Source organism: Myotis nattereri, assembly GCF_964212035.1.
Source record: "Myotis nattereri genome assembly, chromosome: 17".
Taxonomy (NCBI): Eukaryota; Metazoa; Chordata; class Mammalia; order Chiroptera; family Vespertilionidae; genus Myotis; species Myotis nattereri.
This window is the reverse complement of record NC_138092.1, coordinates 7,056,730-7,077,727: the sequence shown is the minus strand read 5'-3', so window position 1 is coordinate 7,077,727 and position 20,998 is coordinate 7,056,730. Positions and strand designations below refer to the sequence as shown.

At 34.2% G+C, this 20,998-nt stretch overlaps 1 protein-coding gene across 4 annotated transcripts in view; it reads right to left on the bottom strand.

Moving 5' to 3' along the window:
- Window positions 1–408: 408 nt before the first annotated feature.
- Window positions 409–20,998, bottom strand: part of PCMTD1 (protein-L-isoaspartate (D-aspartate) O-methyltransferase domain containing 1) — a 47,179-nt gene continuing 26,589 nt past the window's right edge. For 2 of the 4 annotated variants that reach the window (XM_081110878.1, XM_081110879.1), the window contains exons 3-6: window positions 16,602–16,793; window positions 11,537–11,708; window positions 8,405–8,528; window positions 409–2,866 (exon numbers count right to left, since the gene is read on the bottom strand). In XM_081110878.1, the coding sequence (XP_080967004.1) occupies window positions 2,502–2,866; window positions 8,405–8,528; window positions 11,537–11,590 (543 nt within the window). In that variant the 5' untranslated portion in view covers window positions 11,591–11,708; window positions 16,602–16,793 and the 3' untranslated portion in view covers window positions 409–2,501. The remainder of the gene's footprint in view (window positions 2,867–8,404; window positions 8,529–11,536; window positions 11,709–16,601; window positions 16,794–20,998) is intronic. The other 2 variants (XM_081110876.1, XM_081110877.1) reach the window with 1 other exon arrangement.

The window sequence follows — 20,998 nt, the reverse complement described above, 5'->3', positions numbered from 1 at the left end:
ATTTTCTTAGTAGTTATGGTGCCATTGACAAATTCCCTGGGATTTATCAGATGCTGGACACTATTTTGAGCCATCTCCAGCTAGCTGTCTGATTTAGGAAATCATGCTACCTCCCCAGGCCTACTTTCTCTTGCAAAATAATTTACTGAGTTAGATTATTTCTATTGTTTTATCTGGCTATAACAATCACATGATATGCTCATCATTTTCAATTAATTTTACTTCATCTTTTATTTGCTACTTCTCCACTTATAAAGCATAATCACCTATATTCAAGTAAACATGAATGCATTGAAAAATAAACACAAACCCAACATATTGTTAATCACTCTAACATATTCCCATTAATACATAAAAGGGCTTTCAGTTGACTTATCCGTTTTTATTTCTATTTCTTTCTTTAAAGTCAATAATAAAGTCACAGCTGTAAAATGAATGCATTTAAAATAAAAAAGGATACTTTCAACGACAAAAACATGCCATCGTGAAAACCTGCTGTACACTTTGCCAGGGTCAACAGACTAAAACACGTGATGGAAAAGCCAGTCTTCAAAGTCAGCCTAGATAAAAGCTCTCTCCTGACAGTGAAATCACCATTAACACTATGTACGTCTGCATATCCGGATCAGCTCCGAAAACCACCAATGTGTGTGGAGGGGTGCTGGGTAAAAAAACGTGAGTACCAGGATCTCAAGATTAAACTTCTAAAACTAAAATTTAATTCAAAATAAAATAGATGACAATTGTATAAAACTACTTCCTTGATAGAAATGGCATGAGGTGTTTAACAGTAACAGTTTAGTAATAATCTGAGAAAATTTGTGGAGATACTCCAACCCAACTCCTAGCCTCTGTCACTGGTATAAAACAAACACCTTCCATGAAATTATCTTTTATGTGACTGAAATGTTCCCATTTATTTAGGATCGTTTATGCTTAGAACATTTTAAACATTTGCTTTTAGACATGTGGCATTTCCAGAACTGATATTTTTTTTTAAAGCATCTATGTATTACTAATTGAGTATTTGCAGAGGTGATAATCCTTTCACTGTACACTGATTGGGTTTCCTGAAGCATATTTGATCAACTATTTTAACAGTGATGCTGATGGTAATAAGTGATACTCTCAGATTTTCATTTTAAATAATACATAATCCTTGTGACACTAATTACTAACTAGGCTATATCGCATAACTTCTTAACAAAAACGACTGATTTCAGGCCCTAGTATGATGAAAAGACACTAAAAAATGGCATTTACTACTTGTGTTATCACTGAAAAGCTATAACTAACAGTCAAATGATAGTTTAATTATGTGACATTCAGCAAAAAAAGAAAAAAAAGAAAATCATTATAATTTTACCAAAAGAAACAAGAGACATGGGAAGAAATTAAATGAGCACAATGTGGGTCCCAAAGATTACACTATGACTTGGAACTAGATTTTCAAAGCAAAAGGCATCTATATACAATTTCTGTGAATATTTCTTATACTACGAAAATGAATTTCAAAGCAAATGTAGACTAGCTCAGCCAAAGATAAGTACTCAGATGAACTAGAAGTTCCATTTGCTAAAGTGCACCTGCTATAACCAACTCTGCTCAGGCCCTGCCACGGAGCACGATCCAGAAGTGGCCATCACTCTTGCTTTTCATTCACTCACTGTGCTATCAACAGTCATACAGAAAATGGATTTTTTAAAACCAAATACTTTACACAGTGAACTATAGAAAAAACAATCCTAAATATACTATCTGCTAAAACTCCAGAGTAATATAACCTCATCGTTTTTAAATACTGAAAATGTAAAGGGTCCATACAAATTATGAGTATTAAGCATATACGTTTTACTTTAATGTTCACTTGATGTATGCTCTTAAAATCTCTATGAGAGAAGCAGGTATTTTCCCCGTGTCTTTTGGCAATAGATTCAAAAGCAAAAGTAGCAGTGCTGTTGAATTCCATGAAGCTTTTTTAAAGCTAAATTCCTCAATGTTTTATTGTTATTGCACTCATATATTGCCCGGAATGCATCTATAGTAACTCAGCAACAGTGATTGCAAAAAATAGGAAGGTAAGTGGGTCTACAAAGCATTTGAGTTTCCACAGAGGAAAGGCAAACTGCAATTCAAATAAGGTTGTATATGCTTAACAATTATTTAACCTTATATAAAAGGAAGCCCACCCCTCACTACTACAGATCTGTGGGGAATCAGAAAGACTGACAGTACACAAAGTCTTGACTATTGCTGTATTCCACTTTTGAAGTCACTGAATTAAAACAGCAATTTTTCCAAGATTTAAAGAAAAATATATTTTATAAAAGGGATTATTTTTAATCACTGAATACATCATTAGTAAGACAGAAACGTTGTACTCCCCCCCTCCACTATAATTCGCTGGTAAGAGAGATTTCTCTCTCCTTGAACTTCTAACAAATGCTACATTTTCAAGACTTAAGGAATTATCAGTAGGCATTCTTTCTTCGTGATTTAAATTATTTTTCTCTAAAATATGTCAAGTAAGCTTTTAAAGACTCAGGGAGGGGGAGCTTCATGATTTTTTCTCTCAGTAGATTCTGAGGTGGCTCCTCTGGCTTCATGGCATCACTGTCATCTTTCTCTTCCTCTTCTTTATCTTCTTCCATTTTTTCATCCTCTTCACTGTCTAGAGGCTGAGGAATAAGCTGATTACCCACAAAGACGTAAGTGTTAATTCTCTGTTTAACTCTCTTTCTTTTCCTTTTGGGTGGAGCCCTCTGAGGAATCCCCTTGGCCTGCATCTCGTCATTTATGAAATTTCTAAGTGTGCGTCGAATATAAATACGAGCCAAGTCCTGCAGATTCCTGACCGCACAGGGGGCTATAAAAACACAGCACACACAAAACATAAAAAGAAGAGCATTATATAGTATTCATTTCTTCACAGAAAAAAAATGCATTTCTTAGTGAATGTTAGAAAACAGTAAGTATAAAAACTCTGACTTTCAACTAACATAGATTTCCAGAAGTTTACCAACTGCCAGGCACCATTCTAAGAACTGAGAACAGCCCTGGCCGGGTGACTCAGTTGATTGGAGGGTCGTTCCATACACCAAAAGGTTGCGGGTTCGACCCCTAGTCAGGGCATGTACAGGAGGCAACTAGCAACTGAACAATGTTTCTCTCTTTCTCTCCCTTCCTCTCTTTAAACTCAATAAAACATATCCTTGGGTGAGGACAGTGGACAGTGCAGAGGTTGATATGTGTAGATACACGTGTGACCCTCTATATAGTCATAAAAATCCTTTGGAAGAAAAAATAAGAACTTATAAACAGAGTACATGAGAATTAACTAGTTGGGGGACAAGAATAGTAGAAAGATTTTTACTCTACATATTTTTTAATACTTCTTGATATTGAAATAAATCTATTTTAAAAACTCAAAGGCAACATTTGAACCGAGATTTGACTGTATTAAAATATCATTCACATAAACTTCATCCCAAAGATCTTCTGAATGACACATGAACTCTGAAATAATTCTCAGCCCGAGTCATTCAAAAATCCCCAACATTTTCTATTCTTTGATACTCCCTTGTTTCTAATGCTTCCAGTTATAAGGATTTAATGAACCAAACAATACTAATCCTTACTCTATAAAATCTTACTTTAGATTGAAGCTTTCACTCCATAATTACAATTAATTATCTCTAATAGATACATGTACACTCTACTTGTTTCCCAAAAGACATTCTCTATATAGATTTTATAAGAACCTAGCACTCAGCACTTACATTTTAATTTAACAAAGATTGAAAAAAGGCATTTTATTTAGGTCAAACCCCCAAACCAACTACTTTAAACCATTTTTAACCTACAGAACAACTTCATATAGCTCAATGTAGTACAGTGCCAAGATTTATGAAGTTTCTTTTGTCCCTTGTGATATTTAATTTATAAGAAATATACATTTAGCTTCCCATTCCTGACACAGGGGTCCTAAAACACGTGGAATTTTCTAAATGATAAGATCATAAAGATGAAAGGAATATCTTCTGTGTTCATAATAAGTCCTACCTGAGTTTCATTAATAAGGTGCCTTTGGGTTTCCCCTAAGCATGGCAGGCTGGTTGCCAGGGGAATCCAACCATGTGATTAGAAAGCTTCTGGGCCTATGAACCCGGAGGTGCTGGGAGGATGACATACCCTAAGAAGGCATGAAGCTCTATGTCATTCTCGAATACCCTATGCATTGATTCCATCTGACTGTTCCTGCGTTGGATCCTTTTACAATAAACCAGTAGTCTAGTAAGTAAACTGCTTTCCTGGGTTCTGTAAGCCACTCTAACAAATTACCAAACTCCAGGAGGGGGTCATGGGAACCTCTAATTTACAGCCAGGTTGTCAGAAACATAGATGACAACTTGGACTTGCAATGGTTGTCTGAAGCTGTAGGAAGAGGAAAGTGTTGTGCGACAAATCTCTTAACTGGTGGGGTCTGTACTAACACTGGTTAGTGTCAGAACAGATTTAGAGCATACGGACACCCTGTTGGTGTCCACAAAGAATTGGAGAATTGCTCATTGTGGAAAATTCCACACATCTGCAGTACAGAAGTTGTTGTTTTTTGTTGTTGTTTTTTTTTTTGGGGGGGGGGGGTTTAAATAGAGAAAATAGGGTTTCCTTTAGTTGGTGTACAATTTTTAACTTTACTTCTAATGGCCTGCCCTGAACTTTAAGCAGTGTATCCATACTTTTAGAATGTCTTGTAACAAAAAAAGAAATATGACTTTAAGTTGAATAAAAATCAGGGATTATTCTGAGAAACAGTTATAACTACACTTTAGTAACTGTTCTTATAAGCAAGTTCATAGCTATAAAATACATTTGGCAAAGAATCTGCATGTGTATATTTTCAGGTTTTTCTGTTGGTACTAACATTCTTTTATAATTTAACTCCCTATAATAATGAAATGTTCTCTCAACAGAAAGTTAAATAAAAAGCGAAACTTGTTCTTCTTCTCCATACATCCTAGTCAACTTTGACAAACAATTTTCAAATTTTTTATTCTGCAAACATTACTATATAAAGTTTTTTTATTTTTATTGGAAACTGATAATTTCTGACTCATTTTTGTAAGCTGCTTTTGGTAACTGATGACTTTTTCCTTCTATTTATTTTTAAACATATATATATAAAATATATGTAATATACAAATTATTGATTCAGAGAGGAAGGAAGAAGGAAAGATAGAAACATCGATGAGAGAGTATCATTGATCAGCTGCCTCCTGCATGCCCCATACTGGGGATCAACCCGCAGCCCGGGCATCAAACCATGATCTGGAATCAAACCGTGACCTCCTGGTTCACAGGTCAATGCTCAACCACTGAGCCACACCAGCCGGAACCTTTCTCTTTATTTTAAAATTTCAAGTATTATAAAAGAGGCAATAGTATAATGAACCCCATATATTCAATAATCAATTTCAACAATTATCCCTTATAGCTAATCTTACTTCATCAATACTTCCATTTCTTCTTCCCATCCCCAACCCAGATTATTTTGATAAAAAATTTAGACAGTTCATTTTACCCACAAATATTTCAGAAGTATGATAAATATTTTTTTTAAATTTAGGCTCTTCCCCAATGTTATCCTCTTCCATAAAATTCCTACTTTACATTCACAATTACAAATGTCAATCAATCCAACCAATGACAGTCTTATTAACTACCTAGATCTATTTGTGTTGACATCCTTAAAAATGAGGGAGAACAAAAATCGCTCATTTAAAGCATATCACCATCCATGCTATTCATAAAATGTTACTATAAAGCCACATTTTTAACCAAAACTCTTCAAAAGGAAACTAAACTAGAAAAACTGTCAGATAAAAAGAGAAATGCGGAGGGTTATAATACTGCCAGTTACAAAGGAAAAACTTAAATAGCTGTTGCAGGAATCTACAGGGAACTCTGTAAGTAGAGTTATATCTGATGCACATTATGCTTATGGTTAGGCTACTGTAAAACTGAATTGTGTCAGAGAATTTTTTTCATTACTTTTCTTTATGAAACTGCAACCAGCTATTATAGGTTAAACAAAACTGTCATAAATAAGCTATAATCTTAATGCTTGAAAAACATGAGGGAACTTTAGTTTTACTTTGTTATTATTGTTACTTTTAGCAAGGAGTTTAAGTATTCAACAATTATAGTGTAGCCTACTATAAACTATAGTATATATATTATATACTTTACACATATATAAAGTACTGGTACATGTGTGTATGTGTGGAAGCATGTGTATAGGCAACAAGGAAGGTAGACCTCAGTGAAATAACTGTTTAACGCATGTGAATACAAGTGATACTTGATTCTGGTGCTAAAAAGAAGTCAGGTCCTTTTGGCCCCAAAGACAATTCAAAACGTATCTCTTTTTTACCAGACTGGAAGGAAGTTTAAATTTAACATCCCAGTGGAGTAACTTCATATTTCTAAAACAGAGTCTTTTTGATAATCCTTTTTTGTTTATTTTTAGTCATGCTTATTTTAAAATTTTCCTTCTATAATAGTTTAATGCAATTTGCTGTATAGTTTGACTCAAATCCTTTTTCTAAGTAGAATATGTTAATGGGTATATTTAAAGAAAATAGTTGATAATGCTTTCTGAATTAGAAAAGGTTGAAAATTTTTTAGAATTGAGTGCACCTAATTTCTTTCTAAATGAGATCAAATAAGAGTCTTGTGCAGAATTTATGAGTCTGTGACTCCATAAAGTGTTCACTGCATCTCCTCTGGCGGCAGCTCCTGTTAGAGAAGGATGCCGGTAAGCCCTGTCCGGGAAGAGAGCCCCATGACTGACACGCGGGGAGAGTGGCACCACGGAGCGACATGGGTCTCTCTCTATCACCACCCTCATTCCTCCCAGGGCAGGAGGAGTGGCTTGGACAGCTGGTGAGTGTGTAAGAAGCAACTGGCCAGGTGTGGTCTCGTCCTTTCCCTTCCCTTTTCTATTAGGAAACACACACTGAAAAGAAAATCAAATCTCTCTATAAAGCCAGGTTCCTATGGAATAAATTCATTTAAAAATAAAATTAAAATAATTAAGTCTATTATGGTAAAGTTCATTTATGGTAAAGAACTTTACTTCATGGTGCTGCCTTCTTTCCCAAGTTCTCAGGAGCCTTCACTAAGGTGATCATCCCCTCCTTTCTGAAATGCTATTCCTTCTTGGTTATCAACACACTGTGCTCACTGTGTTCCCCAGTGGCCCTTCCTTTGCCAATACACCACCCTGTTTTACCTCCTAACGCCTCTTCTCTGTATCTCCACTCTCCCCTAACGTCTCATCCATTCTCACAATGCCATCTTCATGTTCCGGATTCTCAATCTATACCTCCCTCTTGTAGTAAGTATACACTACTTGAGTACCTAACATCTATAATGCTAATAGAAAACACAAACATGGCCAAAATAAAATATCTGATCTTCCTACACCTATTTCCAAACCATTCCACCCCCAGTTTTCCAAACACCAATAAATGGTACCATCACCTAGCTAGCTATTCAAGTAAAACTTAGATCGCTCTTTTTCCTCCAACACCATCTTCTATACAGTCCACTATTTTTCTACCTTCAAACAACCACCTATAACCACATCAACACTGACTCTCTCCTCGAGTATAAGTAAACTCTTATATAATCTATCCTCTACAGCAGTGGTTCTCAACCTTCCTAATGCCGCGACCCTTTCATACAGTTCCTCATGTTGTGGTGACCCACAACCATAAAACTATTTTCGTTGCTACTTCATAACTGTAATTTTGCTACTGTTATGAATCATAATGTAAATATCTGATATGAAGGATGAATTTTGATTGTTACAAATTGAACATAATTAAAGCATAGTGATTAGTCACAAAAACAATATGTAATTATATATGTGTTTTCCGATGGTCTTAAGCAACCCCTGTGAAAGGGTTGTTTGACCCCCAAAGGGGTTGCAACCCACAGGTTGAGAACTGCTGCTCTACAGTATAGCCAGTGAGCTTCAACTAGCCTAAAACTTATTTCTGGTCTTGGAATTACCAAGCTCTTTTCAGCCTAAATAAAGGCTTTTGTGTTTGCTGTTCCTCTGTATGGAAAATGCCACCAAGTTAATAAATTATAATTAATAATCTCACAACTATAATTAATAAATTCATTTTTGTTTCACTTGCCCCTTCTTTTCATGTTTCCATGAAGGCAGCTAACTGTGTCTGGTGTAAGACAGGGCTTTATTAAACAGAAAAGTGAATAAATCCAATGAATATATTACTGCATATCTACTTAATTCTTCATAATTATAGAGTGCATTAAACCCCAAGCCTCGGAATTGAAGTCACAGTTCAGTTGCAAAGGACCAGTTACTTACGGAGTCCCACAGAATCTGGTTTGCCATTATCATTCTTACTTGGCTGCACAAGTGGAGCAAATGAAACAGCAAGAATATTTTTACTTTCCCAAGTATTTTGTCCAGTTCGCATAATTTGTGTTAACTATTTAGAAGGGGAAAAGAAATAGAATAGCTTAATTCTGGAAAAGTGATTTCCTTACAGTCAAAATTTTGTTTTAACAAAATAATTGCCAATCATTGCTATATAATCACCGATATTTGAATGCAACCAAATTACTTTTACTTAAATAGTAACTATAAAAGAATAAAGTAGGAATTATAAATGTTGCCTTTTGAAGACAGGCATTTCAACATAAATGGAATATCCCAATGTGGCCTGATGGCTTCTAGGGGTATAATTTCAGTCCGTACCTGCCATTGATTCTCAAATATGTCTCACATAGGTTTGGTTGTTTGGTTAAATAAAACATTATATTTTAAAAGAAACATGTTTTGATTACTATACCAGTGAGTCAACTTCATGATCTTCCATAATGGTAAGAAAATATATATTCTAATTCTAATCTCAATTTGATACTTCACTAATAAGTGTAATTATTCATAAAGGGTTTAGAAGTTGTACCTACTCAGTAAACACCCATCATCAGTCCTTGGGAAAAAAAAGATTAGCTAGGACATAGCTTGATCAAGCTAATATCTCCAATTTATATGATAAAAATCATTATTATGTTTTACATCAGTATAATAGTATATAATAAATATCTAACAAAACACCAGTGGGAAGCCATATTTTAAATGTCCGAATCTGAAACTGTAAAAGAAAACAGAAAAAGACTGTTCATCTGGAGGTCTCAACTCTAGAAACATTCAAGTAGCATTTTTCCAAGAACATTTTTCAATTAACACATTGTATGCGGGAAACGTGTTTACATGTTTTATGTATTTATACGTTCTACCAGTGTAGTAGAGCGCGGGACACGTATTAATACGGTTTTTATAGACTAGCGGTAGAATGCGGGTAACGTATAAATACGTAAACTAAAGTTATCGTAATTTTACTGAACGTTGCCATTTACGCAAAAAATTAGCAAAAATGGCCCTCGCCACCTGTTAGCGTGCGATAAAAACTACCCGCAAACAATGTGTTAATATTTTTGTATTATGTCTTTTTAGTAACCAACAAACAATTTGCACAGTGCATAATAATGGTGAACTCCACAGAGATGCAAATAATATTTTGTGATGTTAAAGGACTCTCAAGTTATATAAACTCCAGAACATCATGTCAGGTCCCAGTTATCTTAGACACTCTATCTTCTGCCATACAAATCATATGGTGTTTTAAACATTGCAGATTCCGGTTAATATGAATATTAAAGATACTTTTTGAAATGCATTTTTATACATTTTTAAAGTAATTTGCTTTTGTAAGATCCACACATTTTCTGAATACAGTAGTATTTCATACATTTGTTATAACTAATAATTACAAACCACAGGCAGGCAAATAGCTGAAAAATATTCTCAAATGAGTCTATGAAGTACTAAATGAAGGTTTAAAAATTTACTTGTTTCTTTTTTAAAATATATTTTTATTGATTTCAGAGAGAGGAAGGGAGAGGGAGAGAGAGAGAGAAACATCCATGATGAGAGAGAATCATGGATCAGCTGCCTCCTGCACGCCCCCCACTGGGGACCGAGCCTGCAACCAAGGCATGCGCCCTTGACCCGGAATCGAACTGTGACCTCCTGTGTCATTAGCTGACGCTCAGCCACTGAGCCACGCTGGCTGGGCCACTTGTTTCTTTAATGGAGTTAAACAGTCCAAACAAACCCTAAATAGGATTTCTTTCTTTAGATGTTAAAGGAATTTTAAAATGTTGAAAATTGAACAGCTAGCAGAGAGCATCACATTCAACTGAACACCTCTAGGTCAGAAAAATGAAGAAGGGAGCAGCTTGGCAAGTGCAGCGGTACCCTGTTATCCATAGCGGTATGTTCCAAGACTCCCAGTGGACACTTGAAACCATGGGTAGCATTAAACACTGTGTAAACTATTTTTTTCTTATACATACATACCTATGATAAATTCAATTTAGTAACAGATTAACAATAGCTAATAAAACAGAATCAGTCCAGCCGGTGTGGCTCAGTGGTTGAGCGTCAACCCATGAACCAGGAGTTCACAGTTCCATTCCAGGTTTCCAGGTCGAGCAGGACACAGGCCCGGGTTTCGGGCAAGATCCCTGGTAGGGGGTGTGCAGGAGGCAACCTATCAGTGATTCTCTCTCATCATTGATTTTTCTATTTCTTTCTCCCTCTCCCTTCCTCCCTCTGAAATCAGTACAATAAACAAACGCTCCAAAAAACAACCAACAGAATTACAACAACATACTATAATGAAAGTTATGTAAATGTGGTCTTTCTTTCAAAATACCTTATGGTATTGTACTCACCATTCGTGTTGTGATAATGTGCAATAATACAATGCCTTATTAAGGCAAGAGCCTTCACCTTTACACTTAAAGGAAGCACTTTATGGCTTCTCTTTGACCTAAACAAACTGACAGCATCACTGCCCTTGCACTCTGGGGGCATTATTAAGAAAAATAAGTTGAATTCAGGTACTGTATCACCTCAACAGTCGATGTGGTAACTGAGATGCTGCTAAGTGATAAAGGGCAGACAGTGTCCAGTGTAGGTATGATAGACAAAGGGGTGAGTCATGTCCCAGGCAGGACACAGTGAGAAGGCTCAAGATTTCATCATGCTACTCAGAATGTGGCACAATTTGAAACTTGTGAATTATTTCTGGAAACTTCCATTTACTATTTTCAGACCATGATTGACCACAGGTACCTGAGACAACAGACAGTGAAACCAAGGATAAGGGGGGACTATTGTAACACAGACTGTAGCTAAGTTTGGGTGAAAGACCAAGTCTCTTCTAATAGTAGTGGAGGGAACTTTTCTATATCTCCTCCGGTTAGATAATTAAGAGTCCATTTCAATTTTTTTAATGTATATAGATCTATGAAGATTATTTCTTCTTTAAAAATTACATTGTACCTTTACTGGTATTAGACACTTCCCATCTTAAACTAATGCGTTTGTTTTCTATGCCATTAAGCAAAAGGATGGTGAAGTTACCTGATCTTCTATAGGCATGACTAGAATGCCTCCAACTTTCAGTAATATTTTCATGTAGTTTTCATGGTCTTTCTGGACTCCAGCTCCACAATAAATTCGATCATACTGATGACTGTCAGATGCTATCTGGAGGCAATTGCCAACCACAAATGCAGGTTCACAGAACTCAAATCTGCATGGAAAAACAAATATATTTTAATTCATTTAAACAAAATATTAGATAAAAAATTTAACATAATCCAGTTCTTTGAAGTAGTGAAGTTGCCAAAATTAATTCCAAGGATAAAACATGAAATTTGATTTAAATATCATACTTAATGAAGTTTAATACTGATTAAATATGTAATTATCAATGTAATATAAATATTTTAAAAACATTAACCTAAACTTTTGCCACACTGAAAGCTCACTTAAGGCTTAAAAAAATGGATATAATGAAAAGCCCATCACAACACCAATCTTGTGACATCACACAAATGATAAAGAAAAAGAGAGAGAGAAAAAGGCTTCACTTTCCACTGCCCTTTCAAAAAAAAAAACACCAAAAAACTGAGGGGACACTGGGAATGGGAAGGGCTGGTGCGGTATTCATGTGTGTGTGACATTTTTGTTACAATTAACAGCAAAGCTTTGTCAGGAAGATACCAGTGTGACCATATAATCTTGCAACCACTAAGATTAGGGAGATTTTCCTAATAAATTTTAGCAGAACTATGTTACAGGACTGGGACAGAGAGCAGAATGAGTAAGAATTTTCCTTACTGCTGCTTTGGCCCCCATGGTCTCCCTGTGCAACACATAGAAGAGAAATGGTTTCAGAGCAAAGGCATTTTATCCTGACCACCTGTTCTGGTTACAGTGTTGGTTCATGGCATAAAGAGTTGTGATTTTACAAACGTTCCTATTTAGAATTCTACTTTATTCCTTAAGTTCTGACAAAGCTGAAAATAGTCTCTAACATATAGCATAGTTACAACCTCAATACACTAAAACATGTAATCATTTTTAAAGTTAATTAATGAAATATCCTTTCACTCTTAAGTAAATTAAAATTAATATGACCACACAGCAAAATCAGGCTATCATTTAAGGAAAAAGTAATTTACATTAAAAGTTTCAGCATGCAGTGGAAAATGACACTGCTTGAATCACAATCATTTATACTTGGTAAGCATATCCTATCCTTTGGTAATTAACAGACTTATTACGCGGTAAGTTTTCATTAAAATACAGACACATTAGGATCCTTGACAGTTAAAGAATTTGCCAGAATTACACCCTGTCCTCTTGGTGCAGTAGGGTGGGAGTGGGATGGGAAGGGTTGAGGGGGTCGGGGTGGGGGTGAGTGAACAGTGTATACCCTATAATCTCTTCTCCATATCCCACAACTAAGGTAGTGTATGCCCCATTATTTCTTTTACTGTAACTGCCTCCTCACTGCTCACACTTTAAGGTCCCTCTTCCATTATTTTGCTACCTACAGGGCAGGCAGGATAGGTTCAAGCTCCTTAGAAAGTCATGTGGGCTCTGTATGATGCCATTGTCAAGTTGTCCTTCCAGAATCATTTCCTGGCTCTGCCCCTACCAACACAAACTATGTTGAATTATTTGCTCCTAATTGCCTTAGAGGAACTATTACAAAGTGTTTTTGAAACACTGTATCTGTGGATGTGCTGTTCCTTTGATAAATGCCTACAAACTCTTCAAGATACAGTTCAAATATTAGCTTTGCAATGAAATCTTATCCAACTCTTTAAGAGTTACCTCACTTTCCCACGTGCATAGCACACATAAAAGTGTAAATTAAGCTACAATAGGGGCCATGTTTAATTTATCTTTTATATTCAAGACTATGTTACAACATATGATTATCTAAAATATGGCCAAAATATAATTTATATGATGTTGGCTTTCAAGTAATTAGATACTGTGGATCAGGTGGGTTAATCATTTTATCAAACTCACAGTAAGCACTCTTTAAAAAGAAAAAGACTATTTTCAATGAAGTTTATCTAAAATCTTCATTCATTTTAAATATTTACTTTTATAATAATTTAAGTCAGTCATAACTTTCAACATGAATGACCATAAAATTTAAATAAAAATTTGAATTATTAAACCGTTTCACCATCAAGTCTGTTTTAAAAGCTTCCTATTTAAAAATATGTGATAGCTTAAAACGCTATCACCTAGAAAAACATCATTACAAGTGAACAATTTACAATTAAAACTACTTCTCATATTAGTGATATTTTATACATTCTCATCCCAGCAAAATTAATTTGCAAAAATTCAGTGCCTGATCTAAAATTAAATTTGTAACTCTGGTTAAAGTTACCTTACAGTAGTCAGCAAAATTCATTATGTCAAATTCTACTTATTGAGCACCAGTTGTGTATAAAGACTGGAAATACAATGGAAACATCCACACCTGTATTTGTGGACGAGACAGCATCAAACTATCTGACTAAAGATTAATTTACAACGGTGGTAAGTGCTCTAAAGGAAAGAAATATGATTCTATAAAACTGAGGGTGAAAGAAAACCAACAGGCCTGGGGAAGTACAGAAAGATTCCCTGAGAAATGAGAAGCCATGATCTTAAAGATGAGACAATCTAGAGACACAATACCCAAGAGAGTAGCCACTAGCACCATGTGGATAGTGAGCCCTTAAAGTGTGGCTAGTCCATACTGAGGTGTAAGAATAAAATTAACCTGAATTTTAGATTAACCTGAATTAAAGATTCAGTACAGAAAAAGTAAAATATATCAATATGTACTTTATATTAATGTGCGTATTTATATATGACAGATATATTTCAATAACCACATACATTTCAGCAACTGTCCTTCTACTTATCATGTGCAAATAGAGAAGCGTCAAAGACTTTCTCCTTAACACAATCATCCCTTTGAAATAGTCTCCTGGTTTTTCTGCTGTCTTTGAATATTTCTTCTGAATTAATTGTATCTCCATCACCTATTCCAGTACTCAAACATTTACTAAATAAGCAAACCATACAACAAACATAAATGTTCTGTCAACTTTTCCACCTACCAACTTTGAATATGAACCCCAAGTTGACAAACTGAAGATACTAATCACAAAAATCTCAAGACAGAAGAGAAACTTGCTTAAAAAAAAAAAAGGAAAAAAATAAGTGCCTATGGCACTGTCAACACGATAGTTCTTCTTTTACTAAATTTGTTACTATAAATAACTGTAGCTTAATGCTACAGAACGCATGTATGTTTTTCCCAAAAATGCCAAAACAAATTTTAAAAAGCAAAACTCAAATAGTAAAACAAAAAAAATAAAAAATAAACTCTTTCCTTTTATAAATAAATCAACTGATCTATATTTTTAAGATCGTAAATAAGCCACCCTTATCCTAGGAAACAATTTGATGCTTTCCCTTATAATCAGATGAGAACAAGTATATTTGCTTCAATGTAGGTAAGTATTACAAAGGATCATTAGAGAAAAAACAGATCTCTAAAATTATAAATAATTTCCATTAGTGCAAATGGAACATATACTTCTAACATATGCATATGGGGTCTTTATACTTTTATTTGACATATTTATATTAATTTCCTTTACCAGAACAATTTGAAAGTTGAGTTGAACTGGAGCCAATATTTCAAAAGGATTGAACTATTTCTAGATACAAAATACTAAAACTTCAAGGACAAAGTAAAACTGGGAGAAAACTAAAATATCTAGAACATAATAGTGTATTCATATACCAAACACATTACAAAAAGGTTGTAACTATCAATTTAGTAATTATAAAGAAAGTGTCTACCAGAGAGTATCCTATCTAGGGATTATTTATTATACTTACCATTATGACCTTTTACACCAAATAATACCAGAATCCTTCATATTAATAAAGAAAACAACTCTCAAATTGCCTATATTTACATTTTTTTCACACATTAATAAGCTATTGATCATCTTTCCTAATAAAAAACTTATAGATGAGCTTTATATTTCGGACTAGGTATGTACTTAAGGATAATACTTAAGACACTTTGTATTCTGATATTAAAATTATGACTTTTATAACAGCATTTCATGTAAATGAAGTCATACCAATTGAACTAATAATATTTTTTCTAAAACTCTATGATGAAATGTTTTCAGGCAAATGTTTATAGATATGCTCATATCCATAGCATATATTCATATCATATATGTAAAGAATAAATTATTACTTTCAGACATAGATGATGGCATGTTTTCAGAGTAAATTGCAAATCCTATTAATTCTTCCAATGTAGAGAAGAAAAATAAAGAAAAGATTTTCCTCCTTAGGCTTTTACTATCTTCTGAAAGCTACATCTTACCTTAAGTTTCCATAGACCTCTACAGGCTAATGACATTCTTTAAATCACAAATACATTTTCTGTATAATCTGGAAGACTGTAGCAATAAACTCACCAGAAGTTTTCAGTTCATTACAAAACAGTACTATACTAGAGATTTACATATAAAATCTAAGCTAAAAATAGTGAGAGAAAACTCAAATTCAACCTTTTCACATTAACTACACACTAAATGAAACCTAAAAAAAAAGAAAAGAAAAACTGGCTAGAGGTCTACCAAATATTTCTATGTGGTTATAATTTTACTCATAAAAGTATGGTTCATGCATTCTTTCCCTAGTTTTTGTGTTTGATTTAGGAAACTTCATTTAAATTTTATGTTATTTGAACGAAAAGCAGCAATCATTTTTATTCTTTGAAGAACATTTCGAAAACAATTTCCCAGATATAAATGACTTACATTCCTAAATTACACTAAATTATATCTCTAAAAATGTTATCTGTATAAAAAATAGTTCTGAATTGTATGTAATAACTACAAATTCACTTATTCTAGACTTATTTATTGATTTAAATATTAATTACTGCTTTTTACTCTCTTATGCAGAGAGGAAAAAATATTCTTACTAATATGTACAAGGAAAATCATTTGTGAGAAAATAGAGAACACATATATGTTGGTTTACAACATGAATAATTGCTCAAAATAACACCAGGATGCTAATCACTTACCTTAGCAGTGGTTTTCTTTATAGGTGTATGTTGGAATATCTTCATCTTGAGACGGATAGATGATTTCGTTCACAGCAGGGACCTTGCCAACTTGCCCATATAATTCTTTTGATAAGCTGCTAGGAGATCAGGGTGACCTAGCCTTGCCCTGCAGCTTCCCTCTTAGACGGATAGTCTAGGTCTAGGAGCTGACTGAGAGTAGAAAAAACAACATTCCCCTTCAATACACTGTTGAAGTGGGGGCTGACAATTTGCACACCTAGTTTATCATGTGCCACAGGATGCTGTCATTGAAATTTTAGACTATTTTTCAATGGAATAAAGGATTTCAAGGACATAGGAAAAAAATCCTACCTTGTTCTCATACCTCATCCAAAACAAGCTGCCAAATCCCAGAAACTTCTTTTTTGTAAAACACTTTGTCAAAGTATACATTTTGAGTTTTAAGAGCTATGATCATTTCATTACAATAAGATGAAACTGCAGAACTTTCCATTGTGAAGAAAACTCAGGGATATGTTAATCTTTTGATCTCCAAATGCTGTTAAACCATTCAAAACCTCTTACAATAAAAAATGAAGCTACTGAATTAAAAAAATATTTTTTAGACCAATGACTTTACCTTTTCAAGTGTTTCCCTTCCAAATGCATCAAAATCATCTCAGAATAATTCAAGCATTATGTAAAGCAAAGTGTTAAAAGCAAATACAATCATTTTTCATTGAATGAAGCCTTAGGAAAATAAAAAAAACACCACCGATCTCTAAAGTTTTTATAAGAAATATGACAGGTACCTCAAAAGTGAACCTTCATGTATTTCAACAATAATTTTTTTCTCCTAATAATGTATTTGAAGCCATTAAACTTTTCCCCAGGCCATTTAACTTATGTTAAAATATATCACTGAGAGCCATAAGGACTACTTTTAAGAATTTCTCTGTCTCACCATATGAATGTTTGTCATGATTAAAAATTTTGTTTACAATTTGTAATAATTATTATGAAACTATTATCTGAACATTGGCACATAAAAATCTTCAAATACCTGAGAAATATTTTTAAATACTATTAATATATATTTCTAGATAGTGAAACCACTTCAAGTGTGCTATAATTCTCTTAAAGACTAGGCAAAGTTGACAAAATATATGTATTAATTTTCCAAAGCATATCAGAGCACAGGAAAAATAAAAACCTATCATTGAAAATAAAATTGTGACACTTACACATTGCCATATATCAATGAAATTTCCTATAGTGAAATACTATACTAGCTCTGAAATTAATTTAAAACTTACACCTCAACTAAATTTGAGGAGTGCATTGCCTCTTCCACTCATCTCTGCCCCCAACAGTAATTCACAGCATAGGATCTATTGTCTTATAGGGAAATGGCACGCTCCAAAACAGGCACTCTAGGAAGCCAGTGAACTACATGCACGTTTACATATTATATGAATATATAAATGTAGCTATAAATAAATGCTATACCAATTCCTAACTGATTTGCAAAGTATTTATAGGGTATAGGGTTACTATTCAGGCTCCTTTAATTGCCTTACTCTTCCAATTAACCACACCTGGAGAGATTATTTTGCTTACTGTGCATGCACAAAACTGATTCATATAATTTGACCTTTCCCAACCTTCTTCTTCTCTCATGAAAGCCAGACTTGTCTAGACCATAGGGGATAAATAAAATGTTCTAGAAAGTTTATGTGAAGAGCAGAATGGGGATCAGCAAACTGTGGGTAACAGTCCAAATCCTGCCTGCTGCTTGTTTTTATACATAAAGTCTACACGGGATACCCTGGACCACCACAAAGATGAACAGGAAGGTCTCAGAGAAAATCAAGCCTGAAACATTGATGGAGGCAAAAATGACAAAAACCGAAGCTGTCCTACTTCTTGCACATCATGAGAAAGCAGTTTCTTTGGAAAAGACCATAATGCTGGGGAAAAACAACAGGCAGCAGGAAAAGAGCGAGACCAACTATGAAATGGACTGACTGTAAAATCAGCCATAGGAGTGCGTCCATAAGAACTGAGCAGGGCTGTTTGTCACAGGACATTGTGGACAGCACTCATTCAGAAGGTCACCAGGGGTTGGAGCCGACTCAAGGGCACATAGCACATAGAGAACGCCCTGTGTCCATCTGTTTACATAGTGTCTGCCTGCTTTTGCTCCATGATAGCAGAGTTGATCAATTGCAACAGAGACCATTTAACCCCGGAATCCCCAAAATATTGACTACCTGGTCCTTTACTGGAAAATTTTGCCAATGTTTTAGAGGATCCCTGACATCAAATGTCAGTTTTGTAACAGTATTTCAGTGAATCTGGGGATAACTTAGGTAGAGCAAAGGAATAAACCATACAAGAGAGCGCCCCCATTCCTCCCATCTCCACGTACAGTGAATCCAGAGTAGTTTCTCCGAGTTATTTCATCTGTTGCTACAGGTCTAAAGTGTAGGAAAAAAGTTTGAAAGTACATGCATTATAATGCTATTGTTTCTAAGAGAAGGAATACTACTGTGAAGATTCAGGAACCAAGCTTATTTTATAAAGCACACACAAAAACATACATTTGTATCTTTTAAAAGGTCATCTGACATTATATATTGTAACATTGAGCAGTTCATCGATTTTTTTTTCCCCTCACCTACTATATTTGGAAGTTTACAGTGGCGTCCATAAGACATATATAAGAAAACTTTCAAGATTCAATTTAAATCGTGACATGACAATACTTTCAAAAAAGGAACTGATAAAAAAGATCCAAACCAACAGGGTAAACAAGATTGGAAGACTATTATGTTTGAGTTATCTATTCTCCATGTTACACATAATCCAGGATAATGTGTACTAAGGAATGCATAAATAGCAATCAATTTTCCTGAGTTACTTTGTATTTTTAAAATTAAAATATGTATTTTGATGACACAATTAAATATAATGAAACTGATTGGAAATCAGATTTTTAAAAGCACTTTGCATAACCATTTTTTTAATTAAAAAATTTAAAATAAGAATTATTATCCGTAAACATCAAGAAAAATTACAAGAAAATCATCAAACACTAAAAGAAAACTATATTATCTTTATAATTTCTGTCTCTAAAATGAAGTGATATAAAAAGAAAAGCCAATGAATGACTCAGCAACTCTGATTATTTACTTTCCAACCACTCACTGCCTTATGCAAAATGAAATATTTTCCCAGTACCTACTGCTCTTTATAGACAAGATAATTTTATAATCTGAAATGTGTAACTAATATTTCAGAATACTCTTTTAAAACCAGAACAGGTAATATTTCTAGAACTGTCTAATTTTTCAGACCAGTTAATTAATATAAGAATCAGTTTTAAAAATTAGTTGCAACACTTCAGAAACAATTATATTATAAAATCTGACTGGTTATTTCAATGAAAAGGACCAGACATTTAGAAATTAAAAGGAGACATTTAGATCAGCCACATCACATTTTATGATTCATCATTTTATGAATAACAAATTTGCATAATGCAATAATATGAAATACAGCCAAGGAAATTCGATCATTTTATAATTATACTACAGGCCTGGTGCACGAAATCTGTGCACAGGTAGGGTCCCTAGGCCTGGCCTTCCCCAGCTGCCAGCTGCCGGCCAGGACCTTCCTTTGTTCCACACCACCCCAGGTGGCCAGTGCACAACATAGCGAGCGATCGAACTCCAGGTCTCTCGGTCGAACTCCCGAGGGGACACTGTGCATATCAGCCTTTCATATATATATAGATGAATACAGTTTTAGAAAAATTGAGACCCTTCAATATATATAATCATCAAACTTATCTGTGTTACAGATTATTTGCTATTTAAATTACATCAACACAAAAATGCTTTAAATAATGGCATTTTACTGTTTCCTGAAACCACACCCACTTGGCAACTGAGCTCCAAAAATACTTGTACAGAGATGCTTCAGTGATTCAAGAAGCTTCCTGAGGTCTGTTCCTCTTGTTTAATAACTGCATTGTCTGTGTCATTATATATTGACACATAAAATAAATGTATTACTATCACATAGATATAAAGACCTTACAACAGGCCTTAAACTTTTACTTTTACTAACATTACTTTTATATTTTTTTAAGTTCAAATGTATTCAAAAGGTCCTAACGTATACATAGTTTTAGCATCAAAACAAAGTCTTACAACAATAAAAGTTCAATAAGTTTAAAATAAGTTCCAATAAATGATATAAAATATTTATATCCACATTTTAAGCATTTAACATGCTACTAATCTATTTATAAGACAGCTAGAAATACAAAAGGATGCTAAAATTGAACACCAATTTCTTATAAAATTACTTGGGCTAAAAACTATTTTGTTTCTACCAATATGTTATTC